Source organism: Hydra vulgaris, chromosome 05, assembly GCF_038396675.1.
Source record: "Hydra vulgaris chromosome 05, alternate assembly HydraT2T_AEP".
Taxonomy (NCBI): domain Eukaryota; kingdom Metazoa; phylum Cnidaria; class Hydrozoa; order Anthoathecata; family Hydridae; genus Hydra; species Hydra vulgaris.
Genome location: NC_088924.1, coordinates 12559625 through 12581268, shown reverse-complemented (window position 1 = coordinate 12581268; position 21644 = coordinate 12559625). Strand labels below are relative to the sequence as shown.

At 27.8% G+C, this 21644-nt stretch overlaps 3 protein-coding genes across 3 annotated transcripts; 2 read left to right on the top strand and 1 right to left on the bottom strand.

Moving 5' to 3' along the window:
• Positions 1-8390: 8390 nt before the first annotated feature.
• LOC136080185 (uncharacterized) lies at positions 8391-9212 on the top strand. Its single transcript, XM_065796798.1, has one exon. It carries the CDS (start codon positions 8391-8393, stop codon positions 9210-9212), a length of 822 nt encoding a protein of 273 aa, XP_065652870.1.
• Positions 9213-11062: 1850 nt separating this feature from the next.
• On the bottom strand, positions 11063-17459 carry LOC136071863 (vacuolar protein sorting-associated protein VTA1 homolog). Its single transcript, XM_065797399.1, has 6 exons — positions 17305-17459; positions 14647-14741; positions 14359-14492; positions 13561-13636; positions 11623-11901; positions 11063-11447 (listed from the first exon to the last, which is right to left on the bottom strand). Exons 1-6 carry the CDS (start codon positions 17405-17407, stop codon positions 11265-11267), a joined length of 870 nt encoding a protein of 289 aa, XP_065653471.1. The 5' UTR covers positions 17408-17459; the 3' UTR covers positions 11063-11264.
• Positions 17443-21091, top strand: LOC136071864 (parkin coregulated gene protein-like). The gene is made up of 2 exons (XM_065797400.1): positions 17443-17648; positions 20382-21091. The coding sequence occupies exons 1-2, from the start codon at positions 17553-17555 to the stop codon at positions 20997-20999; spliced, it is 714 nt and encodes a 237-aa protein (XP_065653472.1). The 5' UTR covers positions 17443-17552; the 3' UTR covers positions 21000-21091.
• Positions 21092-21644: the final 553 nt, after the last annotated feature.

Here is a 21644-nt window from a genome sequence, read left to right as displayed (position 1 = left end):
AATTTTTGCAATGTTTTGAAAGGTTAAAAAGCGATTTTAATGCGCTCCTTTCGATTCTGTCTAGGTTTTGCATTGTTACGTCATTGGTTTTAAAAAATTGTAAGTTAATGTTGATACTACCAAGATTTGATATAATTGTGTGATAGATTTTGGATGAGCAAAACAGATTCCAGATTAAACAAGAGTTTGGACAGCTACCCGAAAATTGGATACTTTTTCAGAAATGTTTACCCGATTAAGTGAGGCAAATGTAGAGTGCTCTGTATCCCATGTTATTTTCCATGAAAATTCACGGAAATTAATTTTGGCTATTTTCAGAGTAATTTCACGTATCTTATACATGACGAATTTGTGATATTTTCCGTGGAAAGTAACAAAATTTGTCATAATAAATATTGACAGTTTGCAACAAAGTTCATATGATTTTATAAAATTTATCGGGAAAATATTTAAATAGGAGCCCTGGGCTCCTTAATGTATTAAACTTTATATACAGAAAGTGACTATAAGGTGAGGTTTTGCTCTATATATTTTCATGTCTTTGCAACACTTATGCAAACATCTGGTAGCTATTGCAGTTATTAATATCTCAAATGGCAAAAAAAAAGTGTAAACAAAATTGTAAACCAATAACTGCAAAATGCCTCGCATTTAGAGTTTTTAAAAAGGAATGACATGTCTTTCACAGTGATACCAGCAAGTGAATCCTTTTCGTTACTTATCGATATGATTGTTTCAAGATGATTATCAGATAATATTGATCGCAATCGCAGTTTTTATGATTTTCAGTTTGCTTATAGCCCTTTCACAGTTTACTTGAATAAACGAAAGAGTCAGTAAGTAATTGTAGCCGAGGAATAAATTAGAATATGTTAAAGCCTGCAATTAATATCTGCCAGGAATTCTTAAACAGCAATGCAAACCTTGTGCATTTAGTTATTGTAGCAATCGAGAAGACGGCAACCACTTTGAAACCTTCGTCCTCAACCTGAGCTTTAGAACTTTTTTTTAGAAGTCTTCATGTAGTGTTTTTACCAAGCATTTAATATTTCGAATAAATAACGATAATTCTGTCAGTAAAGCTTCAGTATTAAGACCAGTGAATTCAACAATTCGACTTAAAGCTTGAACAAGTAACCCTTTTTCTGATATTTTCTTGAATCTTCTAGAATCAAAGCAGGCAGTGTATCTAATAAGCTGGTAGTTTGATTAAAACCCCTCAGTTATTATCACAAACTGTTTGAACAGTGACTTTTAAAAAACTCAAAAAAGTGTTGGTGGATTTAAAGGTCTTGTATTTTTACCTTTTTCTCACGGCATTTTTTCCTACTATCCTAGTTTCACACAACTGTGTGCTTAACGTTACGTTTGTTTTGAAGTATAATCTCATTTACTTTGTTCATAAATAATTTTGTTTTGTTGTATACCTCGTCATACTTTATAGCTTGCAATTGTTCTTTTGCTGTCTACAACATTTTCCAAGCACTCAGATAATCAATGTTCTTAGTCTGCAAGTATTCTGGAGCAGATTGCAGAATACTGAACACTCAAAGAGCAGATTAGATGAGACTCTAACTTACACGGTGTATCAAGGAGCACATTAGCAACAAACTTCACTTGGGAATCAAAGTTTTGTATTTTGAAAAGCAAATCATTTATAGAGAGCAGATTTCTACATGCGTTTTGTATCTTGACAATCAAATTATTAATTGAGAGCAGATTTCTACATACGTTTTCAAGAATTAGAAAAGAAGTTTGCAGTACTTTGTAAAAGTCCAATTAGGTTCTTGACAGTAACAACGCTTTCAACTATGTCAATTTCAGCCAGGTTTAAGAAATGTGCATAGCACCAGATGTACACTAAGTTGGGAGCAGCAACATTTGTGAGTTTTTGAACACAGTTATATTGACCACGAATGTTGGCGGCGCCGTCAAAAGATTCTCCTTTGATGTTTTCTATTTTCAAATTATTTCTTTCGAGAATTAATGTCAATAGTTGGTGAAGTGCAAATCCTGAAAAATCTTGAACTTTTTTCAGCATAAGAAGACGCTTTTTTACATCGTCTTTGACAACATAGCACAATATAATAAACTCTTTATCAGCAACAGGTGTAATAAAAATACGAAAAAGAAAAAAAAAAGCAAGAGCAAAAAGATGACATAATTTGTGTTTTTTATTTGTATTGCTGAAGAAAAATTTTAAATACGAAGATAAAATATTTATTATTATTTAAAAAAATGCAGAAAAATACGCATACAATCTTGAAGCTTTTCTTTTAAACCGATATATACCTTGAAATATATTGGGAATTTTATAAATCAAAGGTTTTTTTAAAAAGAAGAATTGAAGCTGTAACAAATGACATGGTCCTTTCAAATTTAACCAAGCTGATAGTAATAAACCTCCAATCGTTGGGTATGTTTATCATTAGTAACCTTGAATACTTCAGAAAAAGCTGAGCGCTACGTCGTTCATTAAGAGTTTTTGCCCATTTTGGTCTTAAACTCATTAAACGTTGCAATTATTTAAAGTTCGTTAGTTAATTTTTTATTCCATAACTTGGTCCTCTAGTAGAAATTAAAATTTTAATTGCCGCAAAATAAACTTTAAGCTGAATGTAACTGTTTTTTGAGAATCTCGTTAGATATCTGTTTTGATTTATTTTAAAGAGCAGGTAAAATATTTTTGGGGTATATTTTTACTAATTTTGAAAATAAGTATAATAAGATTTATTTAGTAGAAATTTATTTTATTTGACTTAACAAAAAATTCTTTGAAATGTGTAAAATGGCCCACCTTGGAAATGATTCTGATTGCATGCTTTTCTTTAATAAATCGTTTTTTACTTTATTTTAGATAATTCATCAAGAAATGTTTGCGTAAATTAGATGACAATGAATGAACAAAAAAATATAAAATTTTTAAGTAATTTAGATTTAAAAAAGGCTTTGCTCTACAAAGTAGGCCAATGTTCTTTGAGATTTTATTTTTGAGATAATGTATGTGATCTCTCTACTTGACATTTTCGTCAAGAAGTACGCCGAGAAATGTCAATTTGATTTCTCTTTCTTGACGCACGCCAGATTTATTTTGCGTGCTATTCATCTAAACAGAAAAATTCTTGCCTGCAATTTCTGTGACATTTTTTCTATTCATAATGGATTTATAGTAGCTGAAAGAACGACGTTTACTGTTAATGTTGACAATTTACTTGTAAGGTTTTCGCGCCCTTTAAGTTTTTTTTCGTTTCAAAGATTTTTGTTTTTGTTTACATGTTTTGTGCAACATATACAAAAATAATGTATACAAATTTCATCATATTTTGCAAACAAATCTTTACAAAATTAGTATCAATTTTTGTTATAGCTTGTTTTAATATTGTTTGCGAAATTTCTTTATACTTACATTTTCTTTCAAGTTGTCAATTTTTATTATATTATCCCAAAAAATATACATAACAAGTTTTGAACACAAGTAAATCTTTGAATATCTAATTATAAAATGTTTCATTCTCAAGAGGTATTCTTTATTATTCGTAATAATGCAATAAGGGTGCATTATATAATTACGCAGTTATAATTATATAATTATGCAGTTAGGGTGCAATATATTATGGGGAAAAAAATTGACAAAATTTTAATATGTAATAGCAATAAAATGTTGTCTTTTTTTTTAAATCATTATATGAATTATGGTCTTCAGATGGGGTATATTTTTTTTAGAGTTTTAGAACTATTGTTATTTTGTTTTTAAAAAAAAGTTTAAAGGATTTTTTTACCCCTTCATCCTTGGGGCAAGTGAAGACCATAGTTTTCCTTAGGGAATTTGATTACTTTAAAATCAATTACTTTTTAAATCAAAAAATAATTTAATTTAGATATAAAACTATAATTTAATTTAAATATAATTTAAAGTATTATAAAATTGTGATACAATTTTGAGTTTTTTTTTTTAAAGTTATATCACAATTATATACTAATTTAGCATCCCCTGTCGTTTGGAAAAGAACCACCAAAACTAAAAAAGACTTTTATCAAAATTGATTCATATTTATTGTAAATGTTACAACGAATTGCAATATAACCTATGGTACATTAAAGTAAACAGCATAACTCTTATTTTATAATATAAAATAAAAAAGATTTAACATAACTTTAATACAAGTCAAGACAATTCTTGAATTGCTGAAATGGAGATATTAAAATCAAATTATTCAACCCGGTATTCCGCCTAGTATTAAATCCGGGTATTATACGTCAGCTCTCAAATCTCGATCAGATAAATCCGCATCTCAATTTACGACCGCACACATCCGCCGATGCGTCAGTAACAGCTTTAACGCAACGTCCAACAACTTAAATGTGACATGGAAAATCTGGAGCAATTGATAACAGTTGATTTACAAGTAATGACCATCTCTCTAGTCACTGCGTCAGAAAGGTGAAATGTCAATGGATGTTTGGTGATTTTAGTGTTTTGCCTATCAATGAGATCAATGTAATCGGATTTTTTGTAGTTTAGTTCAGGAACAATAAACTGTCTAATTACGGTAATTGGCACTGACTTTAAAGTTCTGCTCAAACTTAATTTTCGAACATGTTTTTGCTCATCCGTAATCATTGCAAGAATAATGTTTTCATGATGAGTAAAATAGCTGTTTCATTTTATAACAGGATTGATAGTCTCTTTTAGTTCAGAAGAACTGTAACGCAACGGACTAATTGTTTTCCACAGTTGTCTTGCTGAATGTTTACAAGAAGACTTTAACTTAATGTAAAACTACATTGGAACATAAATACAAATAATATAGGTTGACAAAGTTCTTAGCTGCTCTGACGGCTTTAAATTAGACACGTACAAACGAAGCACAGAATTTGCCGTTGTTAGCAAACTTGAATGATTTAGATCTCCTGGGAGCCATTGCACCAATGCTGACGAGCATTACCCAAGAAAGACAGCTCTTGTGATTTTCCATAAATATTTTTGATATGTGACCGGTTGTCAAACCATGAAGGTATTGGAATAAATGGCATAGTGGCAATTTGTTGCTATGAAGCTGACATACTGTAGTGGTCTTCTTGCTTCTTTCTCTATCAATCTGATCACACCATTAGATTGTCTGGTGTTGATACTTGTGCCATTGCATCCAATTGCTATTAATTTACTTAACGAAATTTTATTCGTGCAGAAGTAATCTATAATACTTCGTTTAACTTTGACTGCTTTCCCATTTGAAGGCGATATATGACCAATGTACGAAGAACCAAGTTCTTTTATTAAGGATACGTGTTCTAATGTATCTACTAAAGTTTTCTTTATGCGTCCATCAAAACAGAGGCATCGCGCATCATTTATCTTGTCTCGTGCTCGTGTTATTTCTTTTTTTTTTTCTGCTGTTACTAGTCCAAAATCTTCCAAAACCGCTGATAACGTCTGTTCACAAAAAATCCGGAATGAAAAATTGTTCTTAATTGAATACAAAATTAATCGATTTTTGACAAAAATTTTAACTAAAATGAGTGACTGGACATTGTTAACTATTTTATAACCGAAAGTGGTCCTAAATCAGCGGCTTTTCGAACTTTAGTTTTGACTGAATCCATTAGGTTGAAAAAGTAGTCTGGATCAAACTCTTTCAACTTTAATCGAATTCTATTCTTAAGGAGGTCAAGATTTTTCGCAGTAAATCCATTTCTATAAACTTTTGCTTTTAAATGTGCCCAAAAATTTTCAATTGGCCTTAACTGCGGTACATTTGGGGGGTTATCTTTAGCGTCGACAAAGTTAATAGCTAAAGTGTTGTAAGTTTCTAATGTGTGTTTTGCATAATGACATCTCGCTCCGTCAGGCCAAAATAAAATTTTCATGTTTTGATGTTTGGAATTTATAAATGGAAGAAGTCTTTTTGTAATACATTCTTTAGAATAAGTTTTTGCATCCAGTGCACAGTTTTTTACAGCAAAATAAGACGATGAATGACCAAAACGACTGATTGCAATCCAAACGAGAACTTTCTCGTCAAACTTTTTTTTGAAGTTGAATTTAATGTTAGGATCAGTTTGAGAACTATCCTTTGTATAGTAGCCAGAGTTTTGTGAACAATTTGCACCATTTACACAGAAATAAGATTCATCGTCCATGATGATTTCAAACTCATTTGATGGCTTGAAAAAAGTTTTTGAAAGTTTTAATAAGTTTTCCTTTTGTTTTGTCTTGCTTTTCTGTTGTTTTTGGTGCATTTTTTCTTTTGGTATACTTTAGTCCATGCATACTTAATAATCTATTTACGTATGAAACGCTTATCTTATATTTTAGTGCCAATTTTCTTTGCGAAATCCCGATTCTCTCTTCTGCTCTTGCAATCATGGACTCTCTCTTTTCTGGTGTAATTTTAAAAGGTTTTCTGCCGCAAACGATTTTTCTATTCATTGGCAAATTATTTTCAGACCTTTTAATTATGTCATAAATTGTAGATTTAGCGATTCCCATTTTCTTAAAATGATCCACTGTAAATTTCTTTCCACTGTATATGTTTTGTTTATAAAAATTTCCAATCACATTTCTAACATCGTTCTCTTTTAGATGCTCCATGTTTATTTGAATTAATTATTTAAACTCAATTTTGCCACAAAATGAAACTGTTGATGTTGACCGATTAAATTTAAAAATTTCGAATCGAAAATTCGAAATTTAGAACAATTTGTGTACATTTGAAATCAGTCCGGATTTTTTGTGAACAGACGTTACTACGGCATGAACAAACAAACTTGAAACAAACAAACAAAAAATTATAGTCTTCAGCACTGGAGACCGTATTTTGTTATGATTTTTTCGGAGTTTGATAATTTTTAAGCAAAAGGCAACTTTTTGTTGCTATTACATTTAAAGAATCCAACTTTTAGTTTTTCAATGCACCCCAAATACACATACACAAAAGAATTTTTAGAATTATATATTTATTAGAATTGAAGAGCTTAGTGCTAAAAGTACTTTAATCACAAAATATTATTTTTTTTAAATAACAACTGATTATTCAAATATAGGCTATAGTATAGATATTTTTATGTGAAATTTTTATACATCGCCATTCTCACATAAATTTTCCATGCTTGTTACTTCTTTTATTTCTGTTTATTTTTGGCACTAGTAGTACAAATAAATTAATAACAATTTTTTAAAACCCAATGCTTTTTTATGTTATTAAAACACAAATTTTGCAATCAATTTTTTCTAATTAAATTTATGTTAAATTTATTTTTTATGAAGGTTTGCTAATCACTATAAAAATTATTATTCTTCTTCCCATATAAAAAATAAACTTAATTAAAATTAACTCAATTAATTGACTTATTGCAAAACTAATTATTGAATATTGTATTGTCATCAAGCTTGCCAAATTTGAAGAAAATCTATCATCAGGAAGTGATTCAAAAATTGATTACAAGATTTGATGTTAATAGACAGATTATAATAGAATAGAAGTGACTCAAAAATTGATTACAAGATTTGATATTAATAGACAGATTAACAGACAGAGACATGGAGTTAATAAAAGTATTGAGAAAATACTTTTTCAACTTGTTGCTCTCACGTTTGTGACAGTAATGGCCAAAATTTTAGGTTTCTTTGTTCCCATTGACATCATATATTGAAATAAGAAGAAGAAATATGAAAATTTTACTTTTTATGCTGGCTTTTTTTCAAAGTGTTTTTCAATAAAACCCCTTAAAGTGTGCAGCATTTTTTTAAACACTTACTTTACGCAAGCATAAAAAAAATTAGGCTGCACTAGGCAGCACATGTGATCTACTTTAAATTACACTCTCATATACAGATAAAAATTAATAACCAAATTTTCTGAGCTCAGCTGAACGCAGTAGGTGGTAGGCTTTTTATTATAAATGATATCCAATCGTAGATTTTTATTAAAAAAAACTGAAGAAGACGCAAAAAGAACGGTTTCAGATTTTTAATTATTTACATTTTATTAAAATCTTTTTTAAAAAGCACTTTTAATGTTATTGTGAAAAGTTATGGAACATTCTATGACGACTAACGGGTGATTATTTGAGCATAATAATTAGTTTTTGTGGTTTTATGCGTAGGCATAAACGTTCTATAAAATATAAACTTTTTATTTGAAACACAATTATTTAAAATGAGGTTAAATGCAGCTGAACGAGAATCTTTTCGAAATCGACTAAAAATGTTTTTTGTTAATAAACCTAATATAAAAAAAAATAAAACCGTAAATCATTTTGAAAAGGAAGGTTTTGCTCGAAGTACAATATATGATAACCTAAAAAGGCTTGAAACTGTTCAATCGTTTTCTGATAGAAAGCACCCTGGTCGTCCGACATCCTGGACTAGAGAAAAGAAAGCCTAATTAATGAGACTTGTCAAGAATCGAAAAGGGGTCAGTCAGAGAAAAATAGGTATTAGATTCGGTGTAAATCAATCGACAATTGGTCGTCAGTTAAAAAAAATGAATATTAAATATAGAAAACGTGAAAAGACTCCGAAATACACTATAGAACAACAAATAAAGGCAAAGAAAAGAAGCAGGAAACTAGTTAACCAACTCTATAACACAAAATCGCTTCTAGTCATCGATGACGAAAAATACTTTTGTTTTGCAGGGAACAACATGTCTGGAAATTCTGGATACTACACAAACAACAAAAAGACATGCCCAGAAAGTGTTCGTTTTATAGGAAAAGAGAAATTTCCAAAAAAATTGTTAATGTGGATAGCCATATCTGACCGTGGTATGTCCGAGCCATTGTTTCGCACTTCCAAGGTTGTAGCGATCAATTCATCAATCTATATTAATGAATGTTTAGAAAAACGACTTTTTCCATTTATTCACAAGTATGATGGAGACTTTAACTATTTATTTTGGCCAGATTTAGCAATGTCTCATTATTCTAAAGATTCTCTAAATTGGATGGACCAATATGTCTATTACGTTGATAAAGAATCCAATCCCCCAAATGTGCCTCAAGCACGACCAATTGAAAATTTTTGGGGACATTTGGCACAGAAGGTTTACGAGGGAGATTGGCAAGCTTCAACAGAGCAAGTTTTGATTGATCGCATTAAACTAAAACTACAAGAAATTGATTTAAACTTTTTACAGTCGCATATGAAAGGCGTCAGAGCAAAATTGAGATCAATTGCAGATGGTGGCGTTTTTTCATATAAAAAATAATATATTTTTATTGAAAGATAAATGCTTTATTTAAAAAAAATATAATAGTAGTTTGTTTTTTTATTTATAAATAAGTTATTGACGTTTTTAGTTTGTCTGATAACTTCCGCATCACCCGTTATGTGATTTATATGGTTTTTTTTATTAGTAATTACTTTTGTTACGATCAAGCGGTTTTATAATATAAATTTTTGTGGATTGTTGTATCGTATTAATATGACGTGAACATGTATAAAAAGATGATTTATAGAAGAAAATATTTATTATTTTTTATTATGTATGCAAAAAGTTTTTATTTATGTTAAAAGAACAGTTTAGTTTAGTAAAGAAAAATTAGTTTGTTAACGAGAAAAAAGGATTTTCAATTTCTGCTTGTGTTGAAAGCGAGAAAACTACATCATCTAGTACTTTTAGTTTTAACATCATCTGAATATTTTTTTTTAAATGGCGTTTTTATCTAGAAAATTGTAACTTAAATGGGTCAAATGTGTTTTATTCATTTAAATAACGCCCAAAAAATTAAAAAACAGTCAATTGTTTGTGAAAAATAGTCATTTCATATCCCCAATATTAATGTTTTACAATAAATGAACAGAGAGCACTACACAATAAAATTCTCCAGGCTTCAAACAAACTATGAGCTTATGGTGAAAATGCTTTGTAGCTACAATACTAAGGTATCCAGAATAAGGAGGAGTCAGAGAAAAGCCAAAGATTCCAATCAACCTGAGGGGGCCAAAGGGCTCTTGACGTACTAATGCATGATGTATGTCATCACTTAGATTCTTAAACATATATAATAATACTGTGTTAATAAAGTTCAATTTTATTGAACGTTATATATTTATATTCACAATATCAAAGAAAATATGTACATAAAATAAATAATTATCACGAAAAAATCGTCTTGACAACCCATGACCACACCTACCAGTGCGATCAGAACTACTCCTGGACCAAATATTGCCAGATTTAAATTCCCCAACTTCATCTACTCATATTTAGACGTACAACTGTTCCATCTAATTAATTAATTAAACCATTGGGACATCCTAACACCATTACTAATTAGCCCTAAAATGAGCACCTACGTTTATGACTACTCCCAGAGACTAAATATTCTCAGATTTGATATTCCTGATCTCAATTACCTATACTTAGACATACAACATGTATCATATAATTGAAAAACCATCGGGATATTCCAGGGCCATTCTTGACCACTCCTGAAATGATCACTTAAGCGAATATGACCACTCCTGAAGACCGAATATACCCAATTTCAAATTCCCTGACCGCAATTACCTGTATTTAGACATAACATGTCCCATCTAATTAAAAACCCATCAAGACACCCCATAATCACCCCTAAAATAACCACTTGTGTGGTCATAAGTACTCCAAACGTAAAATGGAGCGCAAAAATGAAATCTTTGCCCCCAAAAACTATTATAAACATGTATCATGTCTATATTTAACCCATTAATAGTTTTGCCATTTTAGACAACTCTGGCCCACTGTGCACTGCCATGCAGTTTTATTTTTATAGTTAAAATGTAACGAAAGAGTTTCTTACGATTTTCGTAACGTGATCTTAAGCCAAAGCACACTCCTAAAGAAAAATTTTTTTTAGTACGTAACAAACTGTGCCAAATGTAAACTTAAGATAATTAACGGTACCATGTTTGCAGTAGTCATAACTTAGATTCAATAAAACAATGCTTTTAGCGTTGCATAAGAAAGTTCACCAATAATTGCGATTCATGAACATAAAGATGACAGTTAATGCTTCTTTTGCGTTTGCGGCTCAATATTAGAATTTTTTTACTTTACTAAGAAAAAAAGTGGCATAAATTTACATAAAAATGAATTTAATAAAGGACAATATATAAAAAAGAAATATTCTAACACGATACAAATATTTTTACAAAAAAAATTGCCTAATTATAAACTCACATGAAAAACGAATTTAACAGAAGACAATATAAAAAAAAAGTAATACTCAAACACAATATCTTCCTGTTCGTGTAAACAACACGAATTCTTATCGCGCTAACGTTTCTGAAGCAAATTCAATGCTTTAGTAAGGTTTTCAACAGCCGTTCCTACATCCTCGTACTGTAAAGCACTCATAGCAAATTTGCAAAATTTTGTAGCTTGTATAAAGTCGATGTCAGAACTGCTAGAGTCACTAACAGAGGGATTTTGGGGCGAGGTGTCTGTTGCATTTAGAACCTAAAAAGTATTCAGGGTTAAATAAAAATTCTTAAAATAAGAAAATTTTAAATACATTTTGAAGTTTTGCTTTATTAAATAAAATTTAAAATGATTTTTAATTGTAGTTATCTAGTAAACCTACAAATATTTAACAATTTGCTTAGATTAGTGATCTAAAATTTATACAAACTACCTTTCTTGGAACAGGTACCGGTTTTTCAGACACTTCTGGAGGTGCAAAGCCATAACTAGCTGGTGCAGATGAATAACCCGTAGCAAAGTTTATGGAGTCCGCATTATTTGATGGAGGAATTTGAGAATTAAATTTGGACTCTTTTGATACATCTGGCAAAACATTAAGCTCATTCTCAAATCCAGACCCTTCTGGACCAGGTTCAGGAACCACTCCATTTTGCAAGCATTTATGAAGGTATGTTGCTTTCCATTTGGCATATTTCTGTTTAATTTGACACTACATAAAAAAAGAAGCCTATATTACAATCCACAACTTATCTATAAGTAGACCACAATAGATATAGTTAATATTATAAACATGCTGATTGCTTTGACATTTGATTTGACACTACATAAAAAAAGAAGCCTACATTACCATCCACAACATATATAATTAATATTAAAAATATTTTGTTTGCTTTAATGTTACAAATAGACTTGATACAATTGATATTAAAGGTCTGTACTTTTCTCCATAGTCTTAAACTCAAAAAAACATGTTTATATAAAATTTTATAATATAATTATAACTACTTCATAAAAATATTTAAAATGTGTATAAAACTGACACAAAATTTTTTTGAACTATTAGAACAAGCAGCTGATTTTGAATTTGACCTCTCTTTTGTGACAACTTGGGGCTTACAGAGGCTTCTGAATTTTTAGCCAAAAAAAACTCAGTTATTTACTGCAAACTATTATCCTAAAATTTTTGATATTCCTATAATGAAAATGGCAACACCCTTATTGAGTCCTCTACTATATGTCTTCTCAGATTATCATCCACTGCTGACCTCGCATGGAAACCATTTATATAATCTTGTTACCTCTTTTTATTGTGCTTTTAATTTCTGTCCTCCTCATTCCATTTTCTACCACTACAAATCTATTATTCTTCTCTGTATGGAATACTGGTGTCTTACAGAGGTCATCGGAATAAAAAAATTTTAAGCACAAAATCTTACTTATTTATGACTTAATTAATCTTATTGCTTTCAAAAAATCCTGAAGGTAGATACATAATATACTTCTCTTTTATAAAATTGATGTTCAAAATTTTTCAATGAACGTTGTTATGTTGTTTTTTTTTGTAATATTCTTTTAAAAACTTAATTAGTTGTAAAGATTGCATAACTTGATTTCTCATTATTGCTGCATTTTAAAATTTTAGATTTTGATTTTAGACATAAATTATTCTCACTTGCACATCATTTTTAACTATGATTTATTACAAGCTTGCAATTAAAAAATAATAATTTTGGTTTATAAAAAATGATTATTCGAAAGTGTACTTTTATTGTTTTTATAAAAGTGATAAATTTATATGCAATGTTATGTATAATGTTTTTGACAAAAAAGTTTGTTATCCAGGTGGTTTTACGTTTTTAAAACGTAACGTTTTTTAAAACTTTGTTAATTTATGAAAATTTTAATTAATAAAATTGTAAACATAACTTATGTTTATATTATGATTATATTATCAATCAATATAATATCAAATGCAATATACAAGTTCAAATTTGAATTTTAGATTATTGCAGCTTTAAAGTCTTAATGTCCATTTAAAATTTTGTGACAGAAGATAGATTTAAAAAGACATTTAGGATTGGCTACTTGTTCTAAAGCAATCGAATTGGGACGATTATATACTCTTATATATTTATATACTCTAATTTTGTTAAAACTAGTGTATATAATTGTGTCATGAGCATATAGATCCACCTTAAAGGTGAGATAATTCATTGGAATGTTCAATTAAGTTAAGCAGTAAATGTAAAATTAAAATTCATAAAACCTAAAATGTCAAGCAGGCCAAATTTTAATTTAACAATGCCTACTAGTATTAATACAAAATATTTATAAAAAATGATTAAAATAAAATGACAAAAACATCTACTTCTTCTGTAAATCCATCAAACTGGCCTAAAACATCAAATAACAAGCTGGCAGAATAAAACGCTTTTGTGATGTTACTAAAAAAGGTAAAATATTAACACAATATTTGGAAATTTTCATCTTTTTTTAAAACATATTTATAAACAGTATTATAGTAAATGGCATTTCAGGAAGTTATAACATGACCAAAAATATTAGCAATATAGAGAACAAGGTTTTTTATTTTGCTAATAACTCTAAATTTAAACATGATTTCCTCAACATAAAAAGAAATCAGGAAAAAAAACAAGTAAAATTTTCCTCAAATTTTCAAAAACTAAGCACAGATCAGTCTCTTCATATCTTTAAATGTTGTTAAATTTTTATTTCTATAAAACTTTGTAAACATTTTTTTAGATCAATCTCATGAACATTTCAACCAATAAAAAGCATTATACTTATAATTAATAACTGTAATTAATCTAAGCTAATTATAATAAAATAGTGACAAAAGTAAAGCAGCAACTTTCAACTTAAAATCAAAATAATTAAAATCTAATATGAAAAGCACATTTGTGTGAGATTTTTTCCACTAAAAGTCTCACACAAACTTACATTCAAAAGGTTATCAAAAAATATGATACACAATAAAATGATAACAATTAAAACTATAAATATAAACTATAAACTATAATGTACTAAATCCATACATACCAGTAAAACCTAAATCCTATAAAAAAAACCCTGTTAAAAACATACATACCGGTTAAAAACATACATACCGGTTAAAAACATACATACCGGTTAAAAACATACATACCGGTTAAAAACTCCATTCCTATCTGCACTATCAGCCCAAGAAAAAAGACTCAATGTAACACTTTCTATATGAGCTTGCCCAACAATTTCATTTGAAACCGCCTCTTCACCGCTCTCCAAAAGTGCCTTTTTTGTCTAAAATAACGCCACAAGCAATTGAAGAAAAACTGCCAAATGATGCAAACTAGTGTTTACCTGAAAAAACTTATACACTGAGTGAGTTGAAAAATGTCAAGTAAATCTTTGCTACAACTATTTAAAGATTTAACAAAATAAAACTGAAAAATACATTTTCAAGCTGATCCATTAAAGAAAAGAGGAATTTTTTGCAATCAGGGCTTTTGCTGTCTAGCTTGATGCCTTTTTGAACAGCAAACATCCGACCTATAGAACAATATAAAAAAAATCAAATATACATATACAAACATTATATATATATATAACTTTTACAAATAAAGAGTCATTAAGAACCATTTTTTTTACCACAAACAATAAATTTAGATGTAAAACTATAAGACTTTTATGATTAATTATGTTTTTAATATACAGTTCTGTTATTCTGAAAAATTCAAAAGGCTTAAAAAATTAGTACCAGTATAACTTTTAAATTTTATTACAAAAAACTGGTTTTTTATTTAATGTGCGTTTTGCACAAATGTTTCATAAATGTTGCATTGTTCATGAAAATTTCTTGATTACACCAGTGTTGCTTTTTTGCTTTTGTATTCTGGTTAACTGCAGCTAATAAAACTTTACAGTTTGTTTTATCATAATAGTGATTAGAAACAGATATCCATCCAATTGCCAGTAATAAAATTACATGCTGGTTGCTGTTGAAATTCTGGCAATAAAATTCCTAGGATTACTAGTAATTGAAAAGCGTTTTTTCAAAAGGGACATAATTCCTTTTTTGCCGAAATTGAGTTTTGGTTACTTTTGGATTCTATAGTATAAATGGCACAATTCTGACTATGTTAACATGGATAAAAAGTTATACATCCATTTTATTTCCAATGTTTTTACTTTTCTTAATAGAGCACATATGAATTTTAAATCGTTACAAAAAAATGAAATCCCGAATAGGATCTTTATTTATCGTGTAACAAGGGCGAGGTGCTCAAAATATTAGGGTTCTAGGAAGTTGTGTTATCATTTTTATAAGTCTATCCAAACAAACTTAATTCGCAAGCATTAAATCACACGAAATATAATTTGTCACAAAAATTATTTTTTCTCTAAAAAATGTTGACTTAAGCCCTTTTTGAAAAACCTCTCACATTTTAAACCGTTATAAGTATATTTAAAAAAAAGAGAAAATTTTAATAGTAAAACTATTTTTATTAAAATTACAATAAACTACTGCTAACAAAAATAAAAAATATTATTTGTTGAAAATTTAAATAGATAACTAATTTTTTTTAGTTTTCTCAAAACATGTAAAATGTGACTTATGTTCCTTTTGAAAAAAGGAACATAAGTCACATTTTACAATTCAATTGGAAGAACCTTAAAGTTAATATTTGAAAAATCTTTTTTTTTTCTTCCAATTAATAACTGTAATGATGTCCTAGCTCACACAAAACCATCAAATAAGCTAACTCAAAATCATCATGCTTTAATAACAATTCTAAAACATCATGCTAACAACCAATATACTGTGGAACTTCTAAATTACTGGCTAAACTCTTTTTTTGAATATAATATAACACCACCTTTTACTTCAGTATTGCATTTGTTGTTACACAAATATTTACTTTTTTTACTTCCTATATATCAAAATCATTTAACAAATTAATCTACACTAAAACAATCATTTTGGCTTCTCATCATCTAAAAAAAAAGTTGCTTTTATAACACAGCTTGTGCTTCTTTCTATTCAATTTTCTTGCCATAAAAATGTTGTGCCTATAAAGATTTTTGACGGCTTTCTTTAATTCTTTTTTCATCCTATCAGCTTCTTTCATTACTGTTATTTAAATACATACATAGAATACATTTAAATACATACAATATCTTATAGCCTGCTGCCTTGCAGCAACAGGCTATAAGATAGTCTATGTATGCACTGAAGCCAATAAATAACCTTTTCTTTTAAAAAGTTTCTATGGACAAGATAATATGACACAGGGACTCTTGGACTAATATATACATATATATATATATATATATATATATATATATATATATATATATATATATATATATATATATATATATATATGTATATAAATATATATATATATATATTTATATATACATATATATAATATATATATATATATATATAATATATATATATGCATGTATATATATATATATATATATATATATATATATATATAATATATATGCATGTATATATATATACATATGTATATGTATATATATATATATATATATATATATATATATATATATATATATATATATATAAAATTTCTATTTCTAACTTTTTTGAGCTTTCAATTGATGCTAAGTTATGATTGACCATTAATTACAAATTATGGTGACAAAAACCTTCACCAATCCTTTTATAATATCCTATGCTAAAAATACTTACAACTTTTTTAAATAGTATTGTAAGAAGAAAAAAAATGGCATTATTTTGTTATTTATTAAAACCTGTTTTAAATTTCATCATTAAATTTATTACCACAATGATTTGATATTTTTGGTCACTTACCTGCTTGTTACTTTTAAAAAGACTTTTTTTTTGATACTAAATTTTATACATTTCGTATATAAATTAAATTCATCATAAAAAAAAATTTTCATACGAGCAATCACTTCAAAATTTTTATACAAGAAAAATATTTTTAACTAGGATTAAATTATAACAATGTAGGGTAAATAAGTTTACTTTATGATATATTTTTGATGAAATTATGAAATTTAAAAACAGTTAGATGATTTCTAATTAGATTTTAAAAATTTCAAAAATGCTTACAAAAATAAGCTACTGTTGGGTCTATTTTATCATATTCTTTTGCGAGTTTTAAATATGAGTTAAGCTGTTTAAGATTCGGTGGAAGCTGTACCGGAGCCGCCATTTTTGTGTTTTTAAATTGTCGATTCAGATAAAAATAAACTCATATACGGCCCGCGTTACTTGTAGTTACAGCGGTTATTTGTTTATGCTGATCGTCTAGCCATTTTATTTTAAAACATTTTTCAATTTTTTTTGTTTTTGTTTTAATGGCTTCTTGCGAGGTTGAAAAGCCGTTTACTTTTAGGTGTAAACCAATTTTTACGCAAGGATTCACTATTAAGTCATGGATGAAAAATTCTGAGGTTAGTTTTATTTATTAACTATACAAATGTATAAATTAAAGTACAAATTTTCAATTTCGTTAATGACTTTTTTGTAGTTAAAATTTTATGTTAATCAGCTTATCATTTTATTCTTAAGGCACCATAAGTTATACAATAGTTGTATACAACTTTTAACTATATATATATATATATATATATATGTATATATATATATATATATATATATATATATATATATATATATATATATATATATATATATATATATATATATAAATGTTATATATAACTGCATTTACAATTGTTTAATTGAACATGCGTATTTAATTATACATTTACATTTAAAAGTCAAATACCGAATTTGTCTCTATATTGGTTTTAATAAAGATGCCTTTTTTTTACAAAAAACGAATCTTCAATTATACCTAATTAAACAAAATTAAGAGTTCGTCAGCTAAGAACCAAGAGGCCGTATGTCTACATTTTTTGGTTTTTCTTTTTATTATCAATAAACTTTAAACAATGGAGTATGTGCCCAATAAATCTTGTCTAAAGAATGATAAAACTTTTTAAAATATCTAAAAAAATTAGTTGGACATTTTGGCAGAAAGTCTCTACAAATTAAATTTTAAAACTTAATTTTCTCGGAAATATAAAAAATGGACGTACGCCCTCTTAGTTCTCGGCTAATAAACTGTTTTCTCATTTTCGGCGAGAGCTGAATAAATGGAATGCACGACCCTATAACTTGGGTACAATGTATTAAAACTTTGTGCATTGTTACAGGGATCTACAGTAGACAATGTTTTAAAAATTGTTGAAAAGTTATTTAACTTATCGCAAACAATTTGTATACGCCAATGAAACATTATTATCATATTAGTTAAATAATACATGTGGAGTTCCTCAAGGATCCATATTAGGATCTCTCCTTTTCCTTATTTATATTAATGATCTATACAAAGCCTTGGATTTAATAACAATTATGTTTGCTGATGACACAAATTCATTGGTTACACAAAAGCATTCCTACTCTATTTCATTTCGTGAACATTGAGTTAATCAAAATGTCTGACTGGTTTAGGAATAAAAAATTATCTCTTAGCGTTGATAAAACTAAATGGATTCTATTCTATTTTCTAATCAAAAACATAAACTGCCAATGAACATGCCTCAACTTGTTGTTGACAATATACAAATTAAAAAAGTATCAGTAACCAACATTTTAGATGTTTGTATAGATGAAAATCTTACTTGGAAAAATCACATTAAAAAATTATCAAGTAAAATTTCAATAACTGTAGGAATATACTATACGCAAAGGAAGAATAAATATAATAAAAATACTTTTGTACAATTATATAACTTGTTTATTCATTGTCATATAAACTATGCAAACATTGCTTGGTGTAGGAAATAAAAGTAAACTTAAATCTCCTTCTTGTCAGAAGAAGCACGTAGCGCTACTTATATATTTTAAAGACCGTTATACTCATGCCAAGTCTCTATTATGAAATGAAAGTTTTTAATATATACGAGTTTAGTATTTTTAATATTCTTTGTTTTACGTTTAAATGTAAAACCAATTTATCCCCAATTTATTACCATAATTTTTATTCATCAAAAAATAAAAATAATTACATTATACGCAATGATAATTTTATTAAGCGATCCATTTTTTAAACAAATGTTTTTTAAATTTTGTATTGATTTTTGCGGACCATTTTTATGAAACAAAATAGTTTTAAAAATTTTTACTGAAGATTTTATTCATCAAAGTAACTACTTTTCTTTTAAATCATTTAATAATGTACTTCTGATACTTTTTAGTGATCCTCCTTTTTACCCTCTACTTCAACATTAAATTATAAAATTTATATATTTACTATTGACAACTGTAATCTACATATATAATACATATAATGCATCATTTGTTTATAAAGGAATTTCGTTTATTTATTTTTCGTTTATCTTCAAGTATATATACTCTCAAAAAAAGTTTCTTACTTTGTGAACTTATTATTTATCTTGTAAATTTTAACACCTACATTTCTTAGCGGTTCTCTACAACATGACCGTATGATCTTCTTCGAGTCCCCGCGTTCTTTTATCTTTTAATAACGATCATTTATTTATATATATATACATATATATATATATATATATACATATATATATATATATATATATATATATATATATATATATATATATATATATATATATATATATATATATATATATATATATATATATTATTATTATTATTATTGTTATTATTATTATTATTATTATTATTATTATTATTATAACTATTATTGTTATTGTTATTATTATTATTGTTATTATTGTTATTATTATTATTGTTATTATTATTGTTATTATTATTATTATTATTATTATTATTGTTATTATTGTTATTATTATTGTTATTATTATTATTGATATATCAAAAGAATAAACAAAAGAATTTTAATCCTTTTGAAAATTCTTTAGCATTGTGTTGTTTATTTATATATTGATTGATATATAACATGCCAGCATTTTTTTTTTATTACACAAAATAAATACTTAATTTTTTTGTAGCATAAAAAAATCTTATAAGGATCATAAAAACTTTTTGGCCAGTCTTTAAATATCTACCAAAATGTTTCAACTTTTAGTCGTTCCATTTTTGTTTTGTTTTTAACTAAAAATTACATTTCGTTCAGAGGATTAAGTTTTTTCATTATATACAAATTTATTTTTTAGGTTACTGGCCCACCTGAAGCTGGTGCTTTTAAAAAAAGACCTGCAAAACATACTCAGTTTCGTAGGTTTTACGATCGCGGAGATTTGCCAATCGCATTGGAACATGACACTAAAGGAAATAAAATAGCTTGGAAAGTTGAAATTGAAAAACTAGACTATCATCATTATCTTCCCATGCTGTTTGAAGGATTGAGAGAGACTGAACATCCATATGAGTTTTTTGCCCGCCAAGGTGTGCACGATATGCTTGAACATGGGGGTGCTAAAATATTACCTGTTGTCCCACAACTCATTCTACCCATAAGAGACGCTCTTGACACACGCGACTTACAAGTTGTTTGCACAACTTTAAAAGTCCTTCAACACTTAGTGATCTCAGGTGAAATGGTTGGCGAGGCTTTAGTTCCCTACTATCGCCAAATTTTGCCAGTTTTGAACATCTTTAAAAACAAAAATCTTAATTCTGGCGATGGAATTGATTATAGTCAGCAAAGACGGGAAAACATTGGTGATCTTATTCAGGAGACTCTTGAGGCGTTTGAAAAACACGGTGGTGAAGATTCTTTTATCAATATTAAGTATATGATTCCCACTTATGAATCATGTCTTCTGAATTGAATTCTGTATTTGTAAAATATTTTTGTCTGTTGTGTATATTAGTAATACTATTTATCTTATTTCGTGAAAATGAAAGATTTTTATTTTATTTATTGAACTTTTTTCAAACTTTAGCGCTGGTTAATTAATGTTTATTTCTGTATGCTTGACAGCTTCAAAGTATTTAAGCTTATATGGCGAGTTTTCACCAAATGCTGTTAAATATGAAATGTGTGAGCGGAGAAACACCAAAATATAATATTATGCATTGATGCGGTAAAATATTATTTTGTCGCAATCAAAAACATAAAGCAGTTTGGTTTTGATTGTACTTAAGATAAGAAATCCTAGACCACATTAAAACTAGAAATCCCAGACCACATCCTTCGAAGTAAGAACAATGTTTTGAGCACATCATGGCGTAACCAAAAGTCAAACATATTTGAAATAGATATATATTTATGAAAAGCCAAAAAAAAACAAATTGGAAAGGATAAAATAATATGTTGATATTATTTATTAGCATTATCATCAACTCACTATGAGAAAAGATATCTCATTGGAGCTAACGTTGCTGAGACACAGAAAAACTACTGAGCGGGGTTGGCTATGCCAATTCTTGTTTACTATGTGTTTATTTATTTCGTCATTAAAAAAAGAATTCAA

Bases quoted from the DNA above. Each gene is read 5' to 3' on its own strand.
- LOC136080185 (XM_065796798.1), top strand. From the start codon at position 8,391: ATGAGACTTGTCAAGAATCGAAAAGGGGTCAGTCAGAGAAAAATAGGT.
- LOC136071863 (XM_065797399.1), bottom strand. From the start codon at position 17,407: ATGGCGGCTCCGGTACAGCTTCCACCGAATCTTAAACAGCTTAACTCA. The intron at 14,742-17,304 runs GTAAGCATTTTT...ATTGTTCTATAG, and splicing joins CCCAACAGTAGCTTATTTTT to GTCGGATGTTTGCTGTTCAA. The intron at 11,448-11,622 runs GTAGTTTGTATA...AATACTTTTTAG, and splicing joins CGGTACCTGTTCCAAGAAAG to GTTCTAAATGCAACAGACAC.
- LOC136071864 (XM_065797400.1), top strand. From the start codon at position 17,553: ATGGCTTCTTGCGAGGTTGAAAAGCCGTTTACTTTTAGGTGTAAACCA. The intron at 17,649-20,381 runs GTTAGTTTTATT...TTTATTTTTTAG, and splicing joins CATGGATGAAAAATTCTGAG to GTTACTGGCCCACCTGAAGC.